The sequence below is a fragment of the Asterias amurensis genome, chromosome 2, assembly GCF_032118995.1.
Source record: "Asterias amurensis chromosome 2, ASM3211899v1".
In the NCBI taxonomy this organism is placed as follows: domain Eukaryota; kingdom Metazoa; phylum Echinodermata; class Asteroidea; order Forcipulatida; family Asteriidae; genus Asterias; species Asterias amurensis.
Window position 1 is genome coordinate 26,009,356 of NC_092649.1, and position 25,939 is coordinate 26,035,294.

The 25,939-nt window shown below is 37.9% G+C and overlaps 1 protein-coding gene and 1 long non-coding RNA gene across 6 annotated transcripts in view; both read left to right on the forward strand.

The window, feature by feature from the left end:
- The window catches only part of LOC139954405 (uncharacterized), a 163,803-nt gene extending 148,443 nt beyond the window's left edge, over positions 1-15,360 (forward strand). For all 4 annotated transcript variants that reach the window (XM_071954194.1, XM_071954193.1, XM_071954197.1 and 1 more), the window contains 5 exons: positions 6,916-7,031; positions 8,026-8,119; positions 9,042-9,269; positions 10,203-10,300; positions 11,552-15,360. In XM_071954194.1, the coding sequence (XP_071810295.1) occupies positions 6,916-7,031; positions 8,026-8,119; positions 9,042-9,269; positions 10,203-10,300; positions 11,552-11,671 (656 nt within the window). In that variant the 3' untranslated portion in view covers positions 11,672-15,360. The remainder of the gene's footprint in view (positions 1-6,915; positions 7,032-8,025; positions 8,120-9,041; positions 9,270-10,202; positions 10,301-11,551) is intronic.
- Positions 15,361-20,910: 5,550 nt separating this feature from the next.
- On the forward strand, positions 20,911-25,643 carry LOC139954409 (uncharacterized). Of its 2 annotated transcripts, XR_011788111.1 has the most exons (6): positions 20,911-21,032; positions 21,666-21,754; positions 21,851-21,976; positions 22,082-22,337; positions 23,273-23,411; positions 23,678-25,643. It is a non-coding gene; the product is annotated as an uncharacterized lncRNA (long non-coding RNA). The 2 variants fall into 2 exon arrangements; XR_011788110.1 differs by having other exon boundaries at positions 21,666-21,976.
- The last annotated feature ends 296 nt before the right edge of the window (positions 25,644-25,939 follow it).

The window sequence follows — 25,939 nt, forward strand, 5'->3', positions numbered from 1 at the left end:
TCATTAAAGCCATTATACACTTTCGGAACAGAAAAAAAAAAAAAAAAAAAAAATCACAGATTTACAAATAACTTACAGGGTTTACAGAAGGTAGTGTTGAAAGACTTCTCTTGAAATATTATTCCATGAAATGCTTTACTTTTTGAGAAAACAGTAAAACAATATCAATTCTCGATAGCGAGAATTACGAATTTATTTTAAACACATGTCATGACACGGCGAAACGCGTGGATACAAGGGTGGGTTTTCCCGTTATTTTCTCCCGACTCCGATGACCGATTGAGCCAAAATTTTTACAGGTTTGCTATTTGATATAGAAGTTGTGATACACGAAGTGTGGGCCTTGTACAATACTGTTTACCGAAAGGGTCCAATGGCTTTAAAGGGCCACGTATTGTTTTCTAAATAAGAGCACTGTTTGGTACGGCACTTTGTCTGGATTACGCAACCAGACAATGTAAATTTACCTAATTAATGATTAAAGTCACCTGGAAATAGAATTTTTTTTCTTTCAAACATAAGAGTATATGCTTACGAACAATAAAACAATTTTTTTAGTATTTGTTTGTCACGATTTATATGTTTAAATAATATATAAAGTTGTTTGGGGGCTGACTCCGCCTACCCCTTTTGTGACGTCGATCGAGGCAGACTTTGCCTGCAATGCGTATAGTAAACACACGTGCAAAGTACATGTACGTCCAAGTAGTGAGTTGGTACATTTCAAAAAGTGTTGTTCTGCATTCAGCAGCAATACACCTGGTCGGCATTGCCGGAAAAAAAAAAGAAAAAAAAATGAAACGTACAAACTCACGACTTGGTCCGTACATGTACTTTGCAATTGTGTTTACTCTACGCATTACATGCAAAGTCTGCCACGATTGACGTCACGAACAGCGCCCTCTCGGGTCGGGGTCTACTCTTAAATTTGTAAATAACATACGAACTGATTTTTTAAAACCTTAGTTAGCTGTTAATTCACATTCTACTCATCAAAACACATAAATTAGTGACAAAAGCTTTATTTTGAAAAAATACCACTTCCAGGTGACTTGAAAACAATAATGCATACATTAATACACACATGCCATGTTTTGCATCCCTGTTGAGATATAGTTGCTCTCTCCTGTGTCCCTGTAGTTAAAGACAGTGCACACTATTGGTAATTACTCAAATTAATTATTATCATAAAACCTTACTTGGTGACGAGTAAAGGGGAGAGGTTGACAGTATAAAACATTATGAGAAACGGCTCCCTCTGAAGTGACATAGTTTTCGAGAAAGAAGTAATTTTTCCCGAATTTGATTTCGAGACCTCAGATTTAGAATTTAGAGTTCTCGAAATGAACCATCTAAAAGCACAAAGCTTCGTACTACAAGGGTGTTTTTTCGTTCAATATTATCTCGCAACTTCGACGACCAATGAGCTCAAATTTTCACAGGTTTGTTATTTTATGCATTATGTTGAGATACACCAAGTGAGAAGACTGGCCTTTGACAACTACCAATAGTGTCCAGTGTCTTTAAGAACCTCCCGAAGAGTTGTACACCAAATATTTATTAAAGAGTAGGCCTACCACCACAGTGTCTAGAATTCCCCTGTAATGCATACCTTTTGTGTTCCCTTTACTGTTTTGTGCTCGGGTATCCATAATGTAGTGAATATGAAATCACACGGTTTTACAATACGGCACGGGTTGTGGTTTATATCATTGGAATGTGAGTGATGTAGATCTGAGTTGTGTGTTGCGACTTCACGACGACGTGAGTACGTGTGGAGCATACATTTTACCCTCATACTCTAAATAGTTCTCTTATTGTCGTGGTTGGGCGGGTTTTTTTTTTTCTGCCACTACAGATTTTAGATTTGTTTGATGTCCCCGATATTTGTTTCCTGTTTTGGAAGTGAGCATTGTTTTTGATTAATCATTGAAAAGAAGTTGTCTTTAGAATTGAAATCAAGGAGACCGTCATCATGATCTATTATTTGATTGGTACATTGCTACATTCGAGAATGTTCGCCAAAAGAAATGAGTCACTGAACAAGTGGGGGTATATTTTTGTACTCACACAATGGTCGCAGGCCTAAAATAGTTTTGCAAATCCATTCGAATTTAGACACAATCATGGATCGAAGAAAATGAGGCCTAAATTGTGAGGATTGTATTCATACCAAATTAGTGTGAAGCTATAATTATCGTCAGGCACGAACACTATATCACCTTTAATCATTGTAGCCTTGCTCAAGGCAGTCGAATTATTCACTCCGAAAAAAGACCGCCGCTGTACAAAAACCCACCCGTATTCACTGTGCGTAACATCGCACGACACGATGCCCCCGTACACTATCCGCATGCGGAGGCCGTCAGACCGACAGCCTTGTAGGGTCTGTGTTGAAGCCACTGACCTCATTACTATAATAAGCGAAGAGTTCCCACGGTCAGCTCATTACCATAATGCCCGCGAAAGACGAGACATGTTTACATCACACACCACCACCACGAACGCATGATAGGGTTCAAAGGTCATGATAAGGGAAATGCGTGATTGGACGTCAAAATGAATAATTCATTTGCCTCACATCCTGAATTGTCTGATAGGTCTGACGAAAGATATACATATTCATGAGCTGCATACTAGCATATCCGAGAGCACCCCCAATTTGTTCCACTAATGGAATTTTTTCAATACAACACATTAAACCCATAAGATACAGACCCGACAAGGCTGTCGGCCTGACGGCCTCCGCATGCGGTTAGTGGTACGAGTGCGATGACTTGTGTGAACAGTATTCGTACGATGTGAAAGTGTGTCTACAGGTGGGTCATGCGGTGTGATCGCACACACCATGCACAGGGTATACGGGTGGGTTCACAGCGGGGTCTTTTCGGAGCGAATAATGCGACTGCCTTGAGCAAGGCTATAATCATTGCGGCTTTAATCATCACAGCTATAGTGCGCTCCTGTCAAAATTGTATTCTTCTCAGAACATCACCAGCGCAGCGGAACGAGCTGATACGCCGTGCACCACGGCCCATTACACAGGGGACAGAATACATCAAAATGAGGGCCCGTCATAGATGTTTCACAGCTATTATATATGAGGTTTTGGTCAGCCATTGGCCGATTTTACTCTATTTAAAGGCATTGGACTCGTTTGCTAACTGTCATAGACCAATATTCTCAATCGGGGTATCCCAACATGATAGGCCTATGCATAACAAATCAAACCTGTGAAAATTTGGCTCAGATTGTCATCGAAGTTGCAAGAGAATAATGAAAGGAAAAAAAAAACATTGGTGCCTTACTTATGTGTCACAAGCCGTCCTAAACGCGCAGCAACAATAACATTATCGGGCTGTTTGCCTACCCATAGTGACGACGTAAAAACTCACACGGTGGAATTGTAAGTACAATTAAATAAATTTAATAAATAAACAATAAGGGAATCAATGTGAGGTTTTCAACTAGTGGTTTAAACCCGCCGAGGCCTGGTTCTTGATAATTTTACCGAGACGAATTTTACCAAGACTTCAAGGGGTGTCTCTGTCCCAGGCAACCCGTTTACCAATCCCCACCTAAAAGCCGTCTAAGAAAAGAGAACCAGAATATACCATACCCAGTTACTTAGCCCTAGCTTTAAACTCTAGAATCTTGTGATAGACACTTCGTTCTTCCTCAGAAATAAATGCAGCATTATATTAAACTCAAAATGCCAAATCCATTGCGTCTACATCGGGCGTTGCCCCTCCGTTTTACAGTACATGCAATATCTATTAAATCATAACCTTATGTTCATAATAACGCAATGAAATTAATCAACTTACGGTTTCTCATCCGCAGATGATCGCAGAAGCAAAACCGGCACAAAACCTGGGTAAAATCAAACCCACAAAACACACAGCAATACAAAATGCTGGTCGCCGTCTCAGTCGACGGTCACAAGGCTCTCTGTCCCCTTGCAAAGCACACACATTTTCACACTCCACTCTTACACCCTAGTCGTACCCCCATATTACATAATACAAGAAAAGAGGGGTTAATGACCTGTGCAACCACGGCTAAAGTACCAAATAAAAGCAACAGATTACTTAGACTTGACTCAAGTCACAATCCCGTGCCATCCCCAGGAAAATACTGTATACATTTCCAAAACCGGGACCACATTTGTTTTGAAGGCGAGCGCACACTGTACTGTGTATGCTACGTGTTGTTTTATAGTAAGTTGGGGTATATGCTTAGGGACCTATCATACGAGAATGGGACTTGAACCAAGTCTATAGATTACTAGGAGTAGAGTGAACAATCTAGCCGCTAGTGCAGACATTCTGATCTAGAGGGGTCAAAGAAACCATATCGATAATTAGTATGCGATTAGGAGGTCATTGTGACAGTTAGTGAGCTTTCAGTTGCAATAATAAAAGGCTTCGGCTGAAGTCTTTTATTATTTGAGTGAGAAATTACTTCTTTCTCAAAAACTACGTTACTTCAGAGGGAGCCGTTTCTCACATTGTTTTATACTATCAACACTCCCCATTGCTTGTGTACCAAAGAGTAATATTATTTTATGCTAACAATTACTTTGGGTAATTACCAATAGTGTCCACTGCCTTTAAAGGTGATCTCCACGCAAATGCTTGCAGGTGTTTGCTGTATGCTTCTCAGAAACAAAATGGGATCAAGAACCCGCGGTGTTTTATTGTCATTCCTCAGAGAGAAATATGACCGTCTTGTAACCAATTCGAGAGCCTTCTTCCCCCAACCCAAGTACTCTTCAATGCTTCTCAGTTCTCAATTTTGATCAATGGTTGACCTAAATTCAAAAGATTCACCCCTGCCGTTCTGAAGAGAGAAAAAAAATGCCTGTTCTGCAAATCACAAAATAATCATTTCTCTGGGGAGAATGATGCTCCCATCTTCCTGAATCATGCATTTGCAATGACACTCTTTTTTCACGAGCCGTGCATGTGTATAAAGCACATCGTAAGAATGCTTTCATGCTATCTGCTATGTAGTTTCATATGGCCTTTTAGAATCCACGGCTTCGGCTTTGGATTCTGCTTCAGGCTCTGTCCTTTCGTGTGAAGCTCTGAGCACGCACGCAAGGTACGCGCAATTTGTTTAAACAACCGCGGGGCCAAGCTAGCCTGGGCCGAATCTGGACCCGTAGCCGTGGTTTCGAAAAGGGCCATTCCTACTCGTAGAAGTTCATATAAGTTAATTTATGGAGAACGACAGAGAGCTTGACAATTGAAAATGAAACCAGGATGACAATTTGGAATGTAAAATAAAAAACACAAGTGCCACTACCAAGACTGAAACCTACAATCTGATTACTTTATAGACATCTGCTCATTTAAGCCCGAGTTAAAAACTAAAGTAAGAACAAACTCGTGGAAAAAACGTCAATTTTATTGTTGTTTTTACAAAAACTTGACGGCGAACGATGTTGATGAAACTCAATAGTAGTTGTAAATTCTTGTTTGTTTAAAGTAGCAATCTTCTTTCCCTTTCAGAAGTTCTCTTCGTTGTATAGTTTTGTAAAAGTCTTGAAATTAAAAAATTGTTGTTGTTTAGTAGAGATCTGTGCACTTGTTATTGAGAGGAGGGTATCTAAGCATTTTTCAACTCTATTTATTCTCCCAAATTAAATAATATATGGTTTCAGATATTCTCATCCGATTTATACACACGGGCCCCAGGCCAGTCGGCATGCGTGAGACGCTAAACAAGGGTATACAATAACGGGCATGGCTTCGTTAGGAAATAGAATCAGCCCCCGTAGTCAGCTCATTGCCAAGACGGGAAAAACAAACTAGAGGAACTCGATTTTATAAGAGGGTCATTCCTGCCACCATCGTATCACATTTTCAGATGGAGTAAATTTCCAAGAGTAATTTTCCTGACCTGCTCGTCCTTTTTGTACCAAGGAAGAAATTTCATGCTTAGCAAATTTTTGTGCTTACAGGCTTTATGAAATTGGGCCCTGGTCACACGGTGGCCTTATGTTTATATGGATCTCTTATTGTTTCATGAATAACATAGAGGTATATATTACAAGAGATAAACATGGTAATTTCATGTTGTGTTCACTTCTGATCACGCAGGGCTATCCGTCATCCGTCATAATAATAACATGTTCGTTTGTTCACCCTAAAAAGAAAACATCCATTCCCTGTAACCATTGTATTTAACTAGTTAATCATTTTGGTTAAAGCCATTATACACTTTCGGAACAGGACAAAAAATAAAAGTTCACAAATTTACAAGTAACTTAAAGGGTTTACAGAAGGTAGTGGTAAAAGACTTCTCTTGAAATATTATTCCATGAAATGCTTAACTTTTTGAGAAACAGTGAAACAATTATCAATTCTCGACAACGAGAATTACGGATTTATAGTAAACACGTGTCACGACACGTAGAAACGTGCGGAAACAAGGGTGGGTTTTCCCGTTGTTTTCTCCCGACTCCGATGACCGATTGAGCCTAAATTTTCACAGGTTTGTTATTTTATATATAAGTTGTGATACACGAAGTGTGGGCCTTTGGACAATACTGTTTATCGGAAGTGTCCAATGGCTTCAAACGATGAGACTTAATCAGTTGGGATAACTTCAGTAAACAAAGTCACCTCCTCGACATAACTCACATGACTCTTCATAACTCACATGGGTTATTCATAACTCATATGAGTTATTCATAAATGAGTTATTCATAACTCACATATGAGTTTTTCATAACTCACATATCAGTTTTTCATAACTCACATATGAGTTTTCATGACTCACACATCAGTTATCCATGACTACCGTGCATCGCTCAAAACATAAATCCCTTCTACGATCATGCACTCTTCTTGCTCAATTATTTATCAACTTTGGCATTTTTTCTTTTTCGTCTCTCTTTTTCTATAGATGAGCTGGACGGCAAGGTGAAATGGCTCAGCAACTTCGAGAGACTGCGAGAGTTGCAACAAATGATCACATGGCCTCCAGTTGAGGAGATGGATTCTAAGGTTGCCATACCCGAGGTGAGCCAATCTTGAGTTTTAATTATCAGGTTTATTTTGAGAGAGGGTTTAAAGGGACTGGATACTATTGGTAAATACTCAAAATATGTTTTAGCATAAAAACTTATTGGTCGGCGATTTTGTTTAAAACACACCGGAGAAGAGTACACAGAGCTATTGTCTTTTACACAATTAAAATCTGTTCGATCTCACGTTAACTCAAATTCCTCATAAGTTGAAATTGTTACAAATGAATTTCAGCAAAGATCACTTGTTACCGTGTTAGTTCAAGTAGGTCTGCAAAGGCACTGGACACTATTGGCGAATACTCACAATTATTGTTAGCATAACAACTTACTTGGTAACGAGCAATATGGAGAGCTGTTGACAGCATAAAACATTGTGAGAAATGGCTCACTCTGAAGTAACGTTGTTTTTGAGAAAGAAGTAATTTTTCTATCAAATAATAAAAGACTTCAGGTCCGATGCTTTCCTTATGGCATCTGAAAGCACACAAATTTGTGGAACAAGGTGTTGTTTGTTTCATTATTCAGTTGTTCCCAAATTTACACAGGTTTGTTATTTTTGGAATATATTGGGATACACCAATAACACTGGTCTTTGACAATAACCAAAGTAGTCCAGTACCTTTAAAGCTTCAGACAATTATAAAGTTTTGATCAGGTTATTCCGAGAGAGGATTTAAGTTGTGTAATTGACGATGCCTCCTAGCAGCAGCTGCTTTCCAGCTCTCTTACGTCCCCGCTCGTTTTCCAGCCTCTAGCGAAGGACACATCAACTTCCAGCCTGTCCCCAAATTTAGACTTCGTAATGCAATTAAACTGGTTGTTTTTATAATTATATTACATACATGTAAACAACAAAGTATCCCTTTATATACATTTTATATATTATAAAACTTATTGTACGTTTTATATATTTTATTGTCCTGTTTTGGTAGTTGTTGTTTTCTGTCAAGGGGACTATTAATAAGGTGTTTTTTTTCTCTCCACAGTTTTTGAAGGACATGGTTTCCAAAATGTCCAAGAGCAATTTGCTGGCAAGTACTAAACGTACGCTACTCAACGAGGGTCCTCTGACCATGATAGGTAAGCCTTCTTTAAAGACACTGTACACTATTGGTAATTGTCAAAGACCAGTCTTCTCACTTGGTGTATCTCAACATATGCATAGAAATAACAAACATGTGAAAATTTGAGCTCAATCGGTCATCGAAGGTGTGAGATAATAATGAAAGAAAAACACCCTGGTCACACGAAGTTGTGTGCTTTCAGATGCTTGATTTCGAGACCTCAAATTCTAAATCTGAGGTCTCGAAATCAAATTCGTGGAAAAAATACTTCTTTCTAGAAAACTACGTTACTTCAGAAGGAGCCGTTCCTCACAATGTTCTATACTATCAACAGCTCCCCATTACTCGTTACCGAGTAAGGTTTTATGCTAATAACTATTTTGAGTTACCAAAAGTGTCAACTGCCTTAGTTGCTCAACGAGCAACATATTTTTGTTAAGGTCAATAAAAGAAAAGAATGATCATTATTAAAACCAAATAAAAACTTGTTTCGAACAAGTGTTTACAGCTCTAAGCTACGGTGATTTAGTCGTGATTATTACGGTCCGAGTTTTGTTATTAGTTTTACTGAGCGTCGAAGGGGGTCCATAACTATAAGTACGTACATCATAAATTAAATTAAGTAAAAACGGCAATCAAAAATGTTCTGCCAATGAAAAATATTCAGTCTACAAAGTAGTTGTAAAAGGTAAATTCATGTAAATCCATTACATGGTATCTTGGTTTCTTTGAAACTTTTTTGTGTGCTGCAAAGAACACTTGCTTTGCTTTTTGCGTTTTGAGCTGCAGATTAATTAAATTGTGCCCAGGGTGAAAACACATATCACTCTTAAAAAAAACGTTAGTACTGATTAGGGGATAGGCGTTTTTGTATTCACAAAATTGTTCAGCCAAAAAAAGTGAAGATGTAAATTTTGTTGTCTATCCTCTTTCTACAGATGGAACAAAGTCCTCGGACATGTACGTCTTTCTCTTCGACGACATGCTCCTCATCAGCAAAATCCGCAAGAACACCATGAAGAAAAAGTCGATACCAGACGGCATGGGGACCATGGCCACGCCGCCCGTACCCCGTAAGAAGGACGGATTCTCCTTCGTAGTATATAAGCCGCCCATTCCACTAGACAGAGTGTCTGTGATTGAAATCGAGAGCAAAAGAGCTGCAGGTTTGTGACTGATAAAACAGCATATGTAGCGCATTCTGGATCACAGATCCCTTGATGCACTTTACAATTTAAAAAGGCTATATTTACAATGATAAACTTCAGAAAAATGTTAGGCTATACCTATATAGTCGGCTAAGTCGCAGTTGGTATGCGTAAGTAAGGCTACCACACTGGGATTTCTGTGAGAGTCACCACCATTGGTAATTACTCAAAATAATTATTAGCATAAAACCTTGATTACGAGTAATGGGGAGAGGTTGGTAGTATAAAACATTGTGAGAAACAGCTCCCTCTGAAGTGAAGTAATTTTCCACGATTTTGATTTCGAGACCTCAAGTTTAGAATTTGAGGTCTCGAAATCAAGCATCTGAAAGCACACAACTTCGTGTGACAAGGGTGTTTTTTTCTTTCATAGTTATCTCGCAACTCCGACGACCAATCGAGCTCAAATTTTCACAGGTTTGTTATTTTATGCATATGCTGAGATACAGCAAGTGAGAAGACTGGTCTTTGACAATTACCAATAGTGTCCACTGGCTTTAAACATTATTTAAACAGAGCCTATTACCACACTCTATACTTTTAATCTTTTAAAACAAATTGACTTTTCAAAGATGAGATGGCCTTATGCCCAATTTCAAAAAGCTGTTTAAGGCAATGTACTCGCTTTGAACTTACTCAAAATATTTTGTTGCATAAATACTTTCTTGGTATAACAAGCAACTGGGAGCTGTTGATAATTATGATAACACAATTGTGAGAAACGACCCCCTCTGAAGTAACAGTTTTTGTTTTTGAGAAAGAGGTATTTTCTCACTAAAATAATTATTTCAAATTTTGATCTACAAAATGTATCACATTAAACATCATTGTTGAGCATGATCCAATAGGCTTACACTCGTAACAAAATTTTCGTTGTTTTCAATTTCACAGCGAGTGGGTTAAAACATGGGTTTGTTCTGCTACAGAACAGCAGATATCAGCAGTTTGTCGGGGCTTACACGTTAGCGGCTGCAGACGAGACTAGCAAGGTAAGCCACATCAGACTTTGGAAAACAATTTGTTTTACTAAGTTTTAATTGTATCGCCCTATCACATGGGGTGGATATCACAATAAGTAAAGACTAGTCTTATCTCCAGAAGGACGATTATTCGCCATAACCTAGGACTAACATTAAGTATACATTCTCCAAGGACTAGTCCTAAGTTAGAACTAGTCCTAACTCTTTCTGAAATTGACGTCCTAACTCTTTCTGAAATCGACCCAAGGTATTTTCTTTTCCTAGATGCGTTTTTAGTGGTTTTTATTGTAATTTTATAAAGCTGTAGAACTGTTTGTAATGTTTTTAATGTTTCAATGTTTTTTTTCACTGTATGAGAGCATTTGAATAACCCTTTTTGGGGATCTAAAAGATTCATTGAATTTCATTTAATTGAATTGAATTGAAAGTCAACTTCTGCCGAAAAATTCATGTGTAGCTTTTCTTTTTTTTCTGTTTTGCGTGGCCTTGTTTGCAGTGTTTGTTCATCTCAGTGTCAGTGCTATTTTCGTCAAGAGCAAACGGTCAATTACCCCTTTCTTTTTTTAATTATAGGTACCATGTTTGGCTCATGGCTATTTCAATAATTATACACTGATGCTTGTTTAAGGCAGTAAACACTATTGGTAATTGTCAAAGACTAGTCTTCACAGTTGGTGTATCTCAACATATGCATAAAATAACAAACCTGTGAAAACTTGAGCTCAATCGGTCATCAAACTTGCGAGATAATAATGAAAGAAAAAAACACCCTTGTCACACGAAGTTTTGTGCGTTTAGATGCTTGATTTTGAGACCTCAAGTTCTAAACTTGAGGTCTCGAAATCAAATTCGTTGAAATTTACTTCTTTCTCGAAAACTATGGCACTTCAGAGGGAGCCGTCTCCTCGTCTGAAGCCCTGAGCACATACGCAAAGCCCACGTAATTATTGCAAAGCAACCGCGGGGCCAAGCAAGCCTGAGCCGATCCTGTAGCCGAAGCCGTGGTTTCGAAACAGCTGCTGATCATTCGCTTTCGCTTGTGCTGTAATAAAATAAATGTATCAAAAAGGTTTCAGCAAACCTGACAATTTGCTATGGCTGCTTTAAAAATAATAGTTTATTTGTGTGTCTCAGTTGTTGTTGAGCTTAATTTTCTTCAAGAACAAACAGTCAAGTAAGCCTTACTGTTTTGAATTCTTACCACTGGTTCTTAGTACTGTGTGTTTACATGTAATTGATTGTTTTTTATTTATTTTTCAGCAAACTTGGTTGACCCATTTGAAAAACGCTCGCGAAAAGTGGATCCACATGCTGCGAAGCGACGAAGGGGATGACTTTGGCAACGACGACATCAAAAGAGACCGAAAGAGAACTCTTTGAGGGTACGGAGTGAGGCACCAACGGTGCCAATGGAATGAATGCTGAAAACAAAATGGCGGTCTCCATGATGAGTCTGCCTGATTGAAAGGCGAATGATGGCCGTGCGATTTGGGGGCACGCGGCCGGGGAGACAGTGTAAACTATTGCACGTTGATGGTGTTTTATCACACAAGTCACCAATAATGTATGCCACGACACAGCACTAAAACTGCACTTTTTACACTCTGTGGTGTATCATTGCGACTACGATGGGACTTGTGTTTGAAATAATGGATCCTCGTTATGGTGCAGAATGAAGATTTGAAGGGCGGGGGATTCCTTGAAATGCTTGGTGAAAGTTTGTGATTTGTTATTCTCGTCGAGACAAGAGTTCCGAAAATTTACGTGAGCGCGGTTTGAGCAACAACGATCCGTTTTTGTCACGACCTCCGAACACTTTTACTTTGTGCGCTGATGACATCTTCGCCACGCAGTTTTTTGTTTGCAGCTGATGAAGGCCCTTGAAACAAGAGAGGAAAGTTGAAGGACATTTTTGCTGTTTCCGAAAACATTTCGTATGAGGTAGAAAACACACCTTCCCTGATATCAACTTGATTGAACAGCAATCATGGTTAAGCAACGCCCTCTGATTTTAAGTTGTACTGGAAAGGCAACCACACAACTCGCTCTAATACTTAGTCACAAGCTTGTGGCAAACAATTTGTACGTGCACACAGTTTATTTGTTTGCACCCAAATACTGTTAACACTATTATTATAACTTTATAATAATGATTATAAGATGTTTGCACCTGTTGATATGAAAACGAGGATAGTGTCGTTAGCCAATCACAACCGTTTCCTGTCTGAAGAGAGGGATCAGTGAAATACATTATATTTTAAAGTCGGAACATTCAAAATTTAAAAAAGAATAAAAATTACCCTTTTCACACTTTACTTGTTTGTCTATAACACATAAGGATTTCTTGTTGATCTTCCGTTGGTTAAACCTTGTTTTGTTGTTAAGCGATGTCTCCGTTGTTTTGCACACAGAGGGCGCCCTCGATGTGACAAAGTCCTCCGTTTCACTGGTCCACACTCTCCCTTTGCCTTATACTTGTGTCGTGTGGGAGTTGATTCTTATCGTTTATCATTTAATTAGTGACTGCTATTTATTAAACCATTTGTTTTTACCGTGCGAGGATCAAATATTCACAATGTGGGTGTGACGCTTTGTCGCAAAAGAGCACAGAATTAACGACTGTATACTAAATGCAGTTCATGATGCTTTATCATACGTTGATGCAAATTGTAAAATCAAACTACTTGAGAAGGAATAATTTCTCACTCAAAGAATAAAATACTTCAGACCTGAAACCTTTCATTAGGCATATGAAAGCGCACATACTTGTGCAACTAAAGGGTGTTTTTCTTTCATAACTTTGTTTCAACTTCGATGACCAAACGAGTGAAAACAAAAATCACAGATTTGTTATTGTGTGCACAATCCGGGATACACCACACGAGAATACTGGTCTTTGATACCAAAGCTGTCCAGGGGTCGATTTCACAAAGAGTTAGGACTAGTCCTAACATAGGACTAGTCCTAACATAGGACTAGTCCTATAGGAGATATACAAATTGCATGGATAGTCCTAAGTTAGGACGAGTAACTCGTCCTAACTCGAGATAAGACTAGTCCTAACTCTTTGTGAAATCCACCCCTGTGCCTTTAATTGGAATAGTGAACGAATGAGTCTTGGTATTCGAGAGTCTATGTATACTTTTGTGGACAAGGAAACGCTTGTACATAACGAGTGTGACGTAATGCAATGTGGATTTAAGAACTTACGGGTAAATCTCATTGGTTGATCTAATGTGATTAAGAGAAGGTTGGTGTCGTTGGTGTTTTTTAACCAAAAATGTGTCTACATTTCCTGGAAAAAAAAGGAGCTGCTGATTTTTACAAAGAGTCCTTGCTTGTATAGAAAGGTTAAATCTGACTTTGAGTGATGGATTGTGAAATTGAACGTAACTTTAAAAACTTAAAAATGGTTGGTGACTTTTAGTGCCCCGTCATATTATTTTCATTTGTGTGAGCCTTTCAATTGCGTAATGAGTTTGATGAACAAGTATTGATGTTTTATTTGACACCTTAGGCCTGTTCTTATTACAGCAAATTTAGTGTTTCAAAATCATATTGTGCCTTCCTTTATGATTGTTTAAAATGTATTTTGTCTTAGCCTCCTAGAGAGACTCTGCTAGGGTCGAAACGTCAGGCAATTAAATATTTTTGTTTGTTAAAGACTCTGGACACTATTGGTAGTTATCAAAGACCAGTCTTCTCACACTTGAGGTATCTCAACATATGCATGAAATAACAAACCTGTGAAAATTTGAGCTCAATTGGCCGTCGAAGTTGCTAGGTAATAATGAAAGAAAAAACACCCTTGTCACACGAAGTTGTGTGCGTTTAGATGGTTGATTTCGAGACCTCAAATTCTAAATCTGAGGTCTCGAAATAAAATTCGTGGAAAATTACTTCTTTCTCGAAAACTATGGCACTTCAGAGGGAGCTGTTTCTCACAATGTTTTATAGCATTAACCTCTCCCCATTACCCGTCACCAAGTACGGTTTTATGCTTGAGTATAATTACCAATAGTGTATTCTGCCTTTAAGGAACAGTCTTCAGGAACGCATAGTTATTTCACTTTCTGAACCCACTTTTTCAACAGGTTTAAACGATTATAACGTGCTTATTGTTTTGAAACCTACTCAGTTTGTTTGAAGCATTTCCATATACACACAAACTATAACCATGAGTTTATGTGAAAACGTTGGTACAAAACTTACGCTAAGACATTCATCTCTAAAAAATGTTTTACAGTTAATATTTCATTTGAAACAGGGTCTGCCAAAGGAATGACAAAATAATACTTAATAATAATTTTCACTCAAGATTTCACATTTTTAAATGCATGTGACGTCACATATTAAGGAATGCTTGCTTGTCAAAAGGTGACTTATTATGGGCGTTCCTGGATAGTTTAAAAAAAAAAACATTTTGAAACACGGGAAGGCCCAACATGATTTGTCCAGCTGATTAACTGTTTAATAAAAACTATAAAGTGTAAAATAAGAAATCAATACTGGGAAAGTCACCAAACAAAATGTTAATTTTTGTTGTAGTTTTTTTTTTATGGATTAAACTCGGATGTTGAAGGTCCAACCCTAAACAATTTTCATCATTTTAAGGACTGTGCTAATAAATCTGATGGACATAAAACTAAAAGCAACAACAAAACTGCAAATTAAGAACCACATTATTAAGTTGTAATTTATTGTGTTGTTGCTAAGTTTCCCCGGAATCATTCATCAAGTTGTAATATTTTCCGATGAAGACTTGGTTATTGAAAAGGTTTGAGTCATGATTATCATTTCTTTTGATTGGCAGTTATTTTTATTTAAAACTACATTTTTTACTTCTTGTTTAATGTGCTTAATACATTTTATTGTCGTATTCTACAGTTGTTCTCGATGTGTCACGGAAAATAATATTTTTATCAATAAGAAATGCTGTACTTTTGAAATTTGTATTTTTCTGTTGTACATTAAAGTTTTTGTACACAAACCGGTCATAAACACCGATTAATTTATTCATTTATGTATGTGAACTCATTAACATATAATGTGCTCAAATAAAATATTGGTTAAACCTCAACAGTGCTGTTGCTTATTTTCTGTGACCCAGTTCTGTTTAAAGATCCCCGTACCTATGACGTCACGGTTTGTTCAGGGTGCACCCCACCAAATTAACTCAAACTCAAATAAAACATCAGTGCCAAATGCCAAGTATTAAAAACTACACAAAAATACTTATACCTTTGACAGTAAAATAGTAAATTGTTCATTGACTCTTGAACTTTAATCTTCAATCCATAGGGTAGGCCCCCCCCCCCCCCGCCCCCTCAATAAAAATCCCAGCACTTCACCGGTGTAAATTACCAAACGTCCGAGCATCAATCTTTTAAACTGTTCCTAAAACCCTCGGCAGAAAGGACCTTTTATACAGGGTGTACCCGTAATCCCTTAGACTTGTGGACAAGTCGTCCATGGTCCCACGCGGTGAGATAGTCCAGTTGCAGCGGTGCTCTCGCGCGAACTGCTGGTTGCGCGACTACAGCAGTTCGCGCGAGAGCAGGGACAACTCGACCATCTCACCGCGTGGGACCGTTGTCGACTTGTCCACAAGTCTAGTTATCCCTGGATTCTCAATCATATATTTGTTTTGCATATTATTGTTTAGCTTGTTTTATTTCAATCCGATCTATGGGGTTGTTGTTCTGGTCTTCTCAGAATTATACGGACTGTACGAGGAACAAGTGGTCCAGTTCAAAGTTCAAATAAACACACAATTTGTTGATTGCTAATACAGTTTAATGGATCCATAACAGCTTCTCAATCCAACACAAACAGGTATACTTCCAAACTTGTAACTGTATCTCTCATGAAACCGTGAAACCGATTTGGAAAATCTACTACTGTGAATACTTGCAAAAAAAATCTTAAAACGAGCTTCTAAAGTACATCAACATTTACTGACCAATAGTGTCTCAAATCTCTGGAATGACAGTGTTAAATATAAATGAGCAGGCTATTTCCACATTTTTTACTAAACTGAAACAAAGCAAAATGATTTAACTTACCAAAGGTAACAGCACAAATTGCCTCACTCTGACTGCCTGGCCACTATAGACTAAACACATGTTCACTGCATGAACCCTTGTTCGGCCTGTGAGCCACACCTTAACATACTGGGTGCATTCGTTCTGCTTCCCTGGGTCGACCCCGGTGTGTGGTGGTTTTTTTTCCCGAGACGAACGTGTGCAGATAATTACCCACGTTCGTCCTGGAAAAAAAAACGCCGGGGTCGACACAGGGAAGCTAAACAAACGCACCCACTATATCACTGCCAGAGGTCAATGGTCACTCAGGCACGCAAGACTGATTTGCATAACCCTGCAACAGTTACAACTTTTACAAACTCTGCTGGGCCTAGAATTTGGTCCTTACAAAGTTTATCAGTGCACTGGTGTGGTGCAAGAAGCTGCAAAACACTTTTTCTGCCTTTAACTCTCTGAACGATGATGATGTCATAATCTCGCGGGAAGTGATCTGAACACGTCAATTCTATGTGAACTTGCCGCTATAAGCTCTCGCCAACTGAACTCGGTGCTTTGTGATTTTCTACAAAATATTTTCATCTAAATCAATCCAAGGCAATGAGATCACGTGCACCATGGTGCATCAGATGGATTATCAAATAACTCGTTTTCAAGAAGTTGCAGGAATCACAGCAGCAGAAACAATCTGTAAACTTAGGAAATTTTCATTGAGAATTCTGCGAAATATTTATCAGGTGTACAAGTCACGTTTCATGATGGGCATATTCATCTTTTTGAGCACCACGGACTTGTTGCAGGGTCCCCGGAAGTTAATTATCGAATGCGGGAATAACCAAGCAACACACATGTATTCAGATTCTCTAGCATACCTAGTTACGGCACAACTTCACAGACTCCTGGAAACGTACTTGTATGCCACCCATTTTCGACACCCCCACCCTGGCGTTTTCAAACCTTGCCCCAAAAACTTTTGCGAAATAGGGCTTGTTTGGCTGGCGTCGCGTAGGCCTATGCCACAGACACGAAACGAGTAAGGCTTTTGGTTGATGCTTAGTATTTGTTCAGGGGTTTTTCAACAATCAACCTCTGCTCTCGCAGGTTTATTATACCCCTGGAGAAAAGTAAAACGTTATATCAAAGCATCTTGCTTAAAAGGACACAGCTGTCACGACGGGGATTCGAACCCACACCCTGATGAACTAGCCATCAAAACTCGAGTTTACCATTTTTGTTTTGTAAGTGTACTTCTTTATTTCACTAGCATACTTTTGTTGCAGAAAAAGCCCGCGAAATGATTTCCATTGATTGTTACTACTATGTGGTCACAGTGATTAAGACCAGTGTGTTTTTACTCCAGTGTCTTTGTTAACTGGGTGTGGCGCTTGCATGCTCCGTTGGCTAATTTGAATGTGAATAACCCTGTTGTGAAACATATCACAATAGCTCTTCTCTACGTAAGCCATGATTGAGTGGAAATTCCCGTTACGAAAATCAGCATGGTCGACTGAACTCACTGCTACGCCGTGTTTGGGAGTGGTTGTGTGCAAGCTGGGGACGGTACCAAGTTGTCTGCAGTTAGTCGAGACTGCTTGCCTTATTTCATGTCACCATTTGCTGTGCTGTTCTGTGGTAGTGAGTACTGTTTTTTTCTTCGATATTTCACCATGCTTCCTCTAGGACTCTTAGAACTATAATGATTACAAATACAAAGTAAATTCGTTCTGCCTCGAACCTCTATGAAACATTTCCCCTTAATGGTATGCACCTCGAATGCTTTTTTGAAACTTTGTCTCCATGTTGTTGTCGTTGTGAGCTCAGCGCCGAGCGTGGGTCCAGAAAATCCACCCCTAAAAACAAAACAATTGCAAACAAATTCTCCCCTATATAAAAAATCCTCGCCTCCACAACCCCACCCCCTATAATCAATGGTGTTTTTTAACATTTCTCTGCGGGGGCCAGAAACCCTCTGTTCACAACACAGTTGAATTGCTTCATGTTTAGACTAAGTTTCTTATAAGCTATAGTGTCCGCCTAATGTCTGTTTTTTTTTTAATGATGAAATCCTCGTATCCAAGTTTAAAGCCTGTTAACCTGCCTGATATTTCAAATATTATATGCCACCGCTTCACATAAAATTATTTTGTATGCGGTCAATTGGCTTCCGGTAACTAGCCATTTGTATTTTTTAAATATAGCTCCAACTTATCTTTGTGATTTATAATACTAATTGTCGAATAAACCACATGCACCCTGCTAGCTATGTTATGGCAAGCCAAAGGGGCGAAATTAATTCAATTAATTAATTAATTAAAAATATATATATATATAATTTGTATAGGACATATTGCGGATTATATATAATTTATATATTAATTATACTAAATAAATTTATAGTTTTTATATGTATATATAAATTTCCACATGTTCCTCATACCTATCGATATTATGTAAAGCCCCCCCCCCCCCGAAAAAATAAATAAATAAGTAAATAATGAATAACTCAATAATTAAATAAATAATAAAAAACAAAAATGATAAATACAAAAGTTTAAAAAGTTAAATAAATAAATAAATACTTCCCACCCCCACCCCCCCCCCCCAAAAAAAAGCAAAAAAAGAACATGTAGTGTTCAAAAAAAAAATTGAAACCATTGATTTTATTTTTGAATGTTGGGTGTTTTCAACGGCGAATTTGTCGCATCATTACAGTTTTATCTCATACCGAGTTCCCGTGAATTTACTTTTTTTTATCACGATCCAAATGAATAAAAGTTTTAGTTTATTAAGTGTTAGTTTGTTTTATTTATTTTGAATTACGTAAACTTGGTTCACACGTTCATTTCACACGGCAAACATAATGCTGCTCACGCACAAAAAGGTAGCTATACATGTAGGCACATCAATTATGCCTGTAAACCAGAACTACCACGGCCAATTTTCAAAATGTTTTTTTTTTTGTATCTGTATAAAACACACGTAAACATTGCATGCTAGCATGCAAAGACCACTAAAATGTAAGTTTTTTAACCTGTGTTGTGATTGGCCAAAGGTGACGCTCGTAAGCTTCACCTTCACAACATCGGACCAATCAAAACACAGATATGTAAATCCAAGTTACAGCACGTTTATTCACTCGCTGGTTCTCAAAACTTAGTACCTGACATGTATAATCCAAGACAGGGGACCAGTCTGGAAATAAATTTCAGTAAGTGTCGCTTGGGGGCGCCCTGGCACACATGTCTTTGGTCGTCCTTCTTCAGTTCTTGTCCTTTAGTTGATGTTTTTCGCGGATTCGACTAGAAAAACCATGGACAAACTATATTTTTGTACATATAACGTAAGGTGCCTATGAAAATGGCTTCTGTACAGACACCCGACGTTAGTTGGGCAGAACTTTGTATAAACTAGGAACATTCACAGCAGAGTTCTTTGTTATTTTAATTTTGGGGTAAGTAGTGGTGTTGTCATTTTGTTACGATGGAAAACCAGTTCGACATTCAGTTTTGTACACAATCCCATGCGAAATCAGTTTGGCATTCAGTTTTGTACACAATCCGTTTGGGAAACCAGTTTGACATTCAGTTTTGTACACAATCCTAGGCTATGGGAAACCAGTTCGGCATTTCAGTTTTGAACACAACCCTTATGGTTATCATGGTTATGGGAAACTAGTTCGGCTCAGTTTTGGTACACAATCGTAGTGTGATATATGATGGGAAACCAGTTTGACATTAAGTTTTGTACACAATCCTAGGCACAATGAGCATGATGAGAAACCAGTTTGACATTCAGTTCTGTATTCAATCCTACTAGCAGGCTATGGGAAACCAGTTCAGCCTTCAATTTTGACTAGCATGACTAGCAACATTGCTAGCATTCCAGGAATCCAGTGCAAACATTCTTGTTCTTAAGTCTGCAAGTGTAAGTACCTTGTGCTGGTTCATCTAAGAGTAAGACGGCGCTAAATATTGCACAAAATATTCTAAGATTGCTCTAGAACCACCTACTCTGATTTGTGGTGTCAAACATGTTTCACTTCCTTAGAAATGTCACCCTTTTTCCCCCTACAGTACAGGCAAAATGACTCCGAGTGTGGAAACCTGGTATGGAGTCCTTTTCATCTTCACATGCTCTCTCAGGACAACCCCAAACCAATCCTGTTAAGGATAAAGCCGCAGGCTACTCAACTTCCTGGACACACTTTTAAATCCTGGGATTCTACTGAGTTGTATGACCACACAGGGGGATTACGCCCACCCTGAAAGGTACACTATCATCCTTATAATTATCACCATTTTATTCATAACTCTTCTAACCAAACTTGCACGTCCAACCCAGTTACTGTATGCGCAGCGTTGCACACTAACCTAAATCTACTAAGCTCATTTATGTCACATCTTAATATATCATCATAACTTCACACCATCAGTCATTGTTTTGCACCGTCATGTAACAACCACGCACACCATTTTTTTATTACACCTGACATAATCCTAAAACTAAAATGGAATAATTCTGTTTCCAAGTGCATTTTTCTGATTGTTTGTATTTTGTCTTTTGTTTTTTACTGCGACGGTGAACCGGTTAATTGTGGAACCATCTGCCTATTGGAGGGCCGGCCATGAAGACATCGATGGGAGCTGTGTATGCTGCGAGGAAAACGACATTTTACTCATTTTAAAGTTCAGGACCTCAAGGTGAGTTCATTTTCAGTTTGATTGATAGCTTGGGGAGTAAATGAGGGACCGCATTTTGTTATGATTTATCCTGAACTGAAGATTTTGTTTAAATTTAAATAGGGGCTCCATGGTAAACTCAGTTTTGTATATCAACAATTTCCCAATTTTGCTAGAGTCTTTATGAAAATTAGGGTTGGTAAATGTAAACTTCGTAGTGGTGTAAAATGCCTTAATTGAAAAAATAATGGTCCATACATTGTTCAGAAATTCTTCAGTTCATTTCCTTCCAAATGCTGATCATATTCAATCAAACGGACATCACTTCTGAGCTTATGTACAGACCCATTTGTTTTATCATGCTCTGAAAGAGTGTCAAATTGTATTTTGCACCATTTTAATGTAAGATCCAAATAATTTTCATTCATGGAGCAGAAATTTTTTGCTCTTCTGGATTTTGTATTTTCAAACAATCACACTCTGGTACATGAACATGCCATAACCTTGCAAAATAAGTACAGTGAAAAGTATTTGACGTGAATATATATACATGTATGTTGGCTTTATTGACATGTATTTCAAGAGTTTGCGTTTATGGTTGCGTTAACCCTCCGTTTGTTGAAACTATTATAACTTTGAATTTTGTGTTTGCAGGGGTTCATGGTGACTGGAATGGACACGGTGTGCTCCTACAATCCTGAAGGCAGCTGAGAAAGTCCTGGCGATGACGAGTGGCATCTACGGTATCACATTTTGTTTTCATAGTTAGTTTAGATAAAGAAGTAGTAACAATTCCAATCTGAAAAAGCTCTATTTAATTCAGAATCTTCCCGTTTTAGTCGTCTTTGATGTGTTATTCAGGTTGGCTGTTTGATGACTGACTGGGACGTTGACTGAACCATCTAATGGAATTGCTGGGATCGACCTGTCGTTGTATCTGGACGCCTCACTCTCTACGTTATCAGGTAGATTTTCTTTCTTTTAGCTTTACAAAGTCTGACTTTCAAGTGATGTCAAGAATCTATCAATTTGTACATATAATTGTTTTTATTATTCTGTCCTCTAAGTAGCCTGGCTACTTAGAGGACGACATCCCAGAGGGTGCCTGGCTACCTAGAGGATGACATCCCAGAGGGTGCCTGGCTACCTAGAGGACAACATCCCAGAGGGTGCCTGGCTACACAGAGGACAACATCCCAGAGGGTGCCTGGCTACCTAGAGGACAACTTCCCAGAGGGTGCCTGGCTACACAGAGAAGTGTTCCTGTCTCCATGGTGGATGAGAGAATGTGTTGCAGTCTAATGGATGAAACAACAGATGTAGCTGGTAATTTGAAGATCAAGTGGTCTAATTTTTCTTCTGAATTAAGCATTTAGTCCTCAAACCGTATACAACATAATAATAGTCAAATGACCTTTTTTCATTAAAAACCCAAACAGTTTTTACACAATGGAATACTACAATTTGAAAGGACTGTTCAAAGAGTTTGTTGTGTTTGTCTTTTTTCAACAATCTGTGTCTTTGAGATGACAGAAACAGAGATGAACTAAATTTTGATCTTATTTTGTGAATTGAATGCCATTTTTGAAGGAATGGGCCTATTACAAAAAAATCCCATATCATTGAAATCTCCCAAACTTTCAAAGCTCTCAAAAATGTTAAAAAGTTCACTTAATTTCACAACAATTCACAAAAAATTGTATGATGTTCTATATGTTTAAACTGTAGAATGAGCATATACACATCTATTGTATATTGTCATATCGCCCTCTTGTGACTAGTATTGGTTAGGTGTCACATGTAAACACTTGTTGTTAGTCTTGATACAGTCAGAGTCTCTTGCCTCTTGGTGATGTCATGAGGAATTATTTGTTTTTATCATCTTATCACAAAGTTCCATTCGTTTGATAAATAACTGCAATAGTGCTTGTCCCGGCTTCATGCAAGTTTTTTGACCTACAAGGAGTTTTATGTCCTTTTTTTGCAAACTTTTCTTTTAAGCAGTAACCCTGTGATGGTCATCAGGGCCCAATTTCATCAAGCTGCTTAACCAAATATTGCTATACAGTTTTTTGCTAAGCAAATAAAAGGGCAGGGTTCTAGTCATAATTGTACATTTGACATGGTATTTTAGCATAATTAGTTTGTGCTTGGTTCCTTTTTGTGCATGCTTAAGCAGATCAATGAAATTTGGCCGTGATGATCTACATTTGTCTTTATATGCGTCGTACTGATGTGAGTACATTGAAATTTACTTTCAGATGACTTGTTTTCTGCCATCCCTTCAACATAAACAATGAAGATGTGACGTCTCAGTACAAAGAGAGATACATCATGGCTTGAAGGGATATACATCAAGTATTTCTCAGCTACATACCAGGGTCGCATTGGAACTTGAAGGTAAGATTTGATTCAGCTATATAGCTGGAGTTGAAAGTTTAGAAATCCATTAAAGTGCAGAAAATATACAGGGTCTCACAAATCAAACTTAGTCCCATATAGCTTCACGAATGTTGTATGTTTAAGCGCTAGGAGAATCACTGAGTGAGGGATATGCATGCTTTATAAAAAGTCATTATTGTTATCATTATACACACATCTTTGACCTTTAAATCCGAATCTTAATCTAACTTGGGTTTTTTCTTTCTTTTTTGATTATATTACAGGATAAACACAGTCGAACAAATTTGATTTGGAAACGTCAAGATACTGAGTCACCTTATGCAGTACCAATGCAACTATTGCTTCACCACCTCGACTAAAGGCGTAATGACAACAGATGGACACATTGAATAGCAGAATGAACCTCAAAAACACGAATGAGACGAAGAGGCAGACCAAGTAGGTGTTGAATGGATGACATCAGCGAGTTTGGAAGGGTCACTTGGATGCGACAAGCACAAGAAAGATCAAGGTGGAATGTTGATGAAAAGGACTTCCTTCTGCAGTGGAGAAACATAGGCTAGATAGATAGATCTTTTGGCATTTAAAGGCAGTGGACACTATTGGTAATTACTCAAAATAATTATTAGCATAAAACTTCTCGGTGACGAGTAATGGGGAGAGGTTGATGGTATAAAACACATTGTGAGAAACGGCTCCCTCTGAAGTGCCATAGTTTTCGGGAAAGAAGTAATTTTCTACGAATTTGATTTCGAGACCTCAGATTTAGAACTTGAGGTCTCAAAATCAACCATCTAAACGCACAAAACTTCGTGTGACAAGGGTTATTTTTATTTCATTAATATCTCGCAACTTAGTTGACCGATTGAGCTCAAATTTTCACATGTTTGTTATTTTATGCATATGTTGAGATACACCAACTGTGAAGACTAGTCTTTGACAATTACCAAAGATGTCCAGTGTCTTTAAAACAACTCATTTAGCTTGATGGCATCACATTATGTTTGGCCAGTCATAGTTGATTTCATTCTAGAAAGTATATGTGCTATGATCATGGAGGAATATGATTGACATAAACCAGTTAATGTCCCCAGTGCTGAAAATAAAAAATACTTAACTCTGGATGAAGTTTATTTCATTCACAATATTATTGTGAACATACTTGTAATGAGGTACTTCATTACAAGTATCTTGACAGAATACATGTTAACTTGTAACAAGGTACTTCCTTAATACAAGTTCATGTATTCACATACAATAATTGCATGTTTGTAATGAGGTACTTCATTACACTCGTGCAATTGTAACATGCTTGCAATGAAGTACCTCATTGCAAGTATGTAAAAGTTTCATGCGCGTAATGAAGTACCGCATTACAAACATGAAACAAGTTATGTTAATTTGTAATGCAATGTGCTCATTACAAAGTACGAACCAACATCAGGTTATGTGTAAAAGTAAACTCCTAATAAATAAAAAGAGAACAAGTTTGGTTATTAGTAATTAAGTTTGGTATTGTTTATTTAATTTAAATTATGAATTACATATGTATTGTAACTTTTATTATGTGTCACTCTGTCTTTCAGTTATTTATTGGTCTAATTGTTTACGTGGTATCTGTTTTGGGGTACCCTCACATGGTGGCCACCATGTTTTTTATTAGACACACATGGGGTTTAGTAACTCTTATTAAAAATTTAATGTCAAAGGTCATGACATTGAGGTTTTATGAGTACTCGTTAACAATGGTTTTTATTACAAAGGTCATGACAATGACTGGTGCTTAATGAGTGTGTTAGATTGAGTACTCATTAATGAGGTTTTATTATAACAAAGGTCATGACAAAGGTGTATTGTGAGGGTATTTGAGTGCTCATTAACGAGGTTTTATAACAACAAAGGTCATTGTGTAGGCCTATATTGAGGGCGATTAGGTGCTCATTAACGAGGGTTTTAACAACAATGGTCATGACATTGTGTATGTGTAGGTTGATGGCGTTTAACAAGGTTTTATAGTAACAAAGGTCATGACATTACCTAAGGTGTAGGCCTATATTGAATTTAATCAGGGTTTTCCAGAGTATTTTCTGGCAATATTTTTTATCTCTGGTTTTTCACTCTGTAGTCTAGGGTATCAGAGGGGGTAACATTACAAAGAATCAATTGTTGTAATGGTTACACACTCTGGTGTATACGATCCCTTTTGTGGGGTGGGAGATGACAACCTTCACGTGGTCCACCCTGTTGTTAACTAATTGTCATCAAACAATACAGCTTTATATACATGTATATATAGCTCTATGCATCAAACCAATTTATCCCAAGCAAGATGGAACTCATGTCTTGATGAACTTTCAAGAAAGTTCATGATCTGTCCATTCACCCAACTGTTCATAACCTGTTCATCACAACAGTTCATGAACCAAGTTCATGAATTTCATCAATTAATAAATCTTCATGAAAGTCCATCTAAGCTTTAACTTGCAGTTAATCAACTTAAATGAATAACTCAACTGATCAACTGC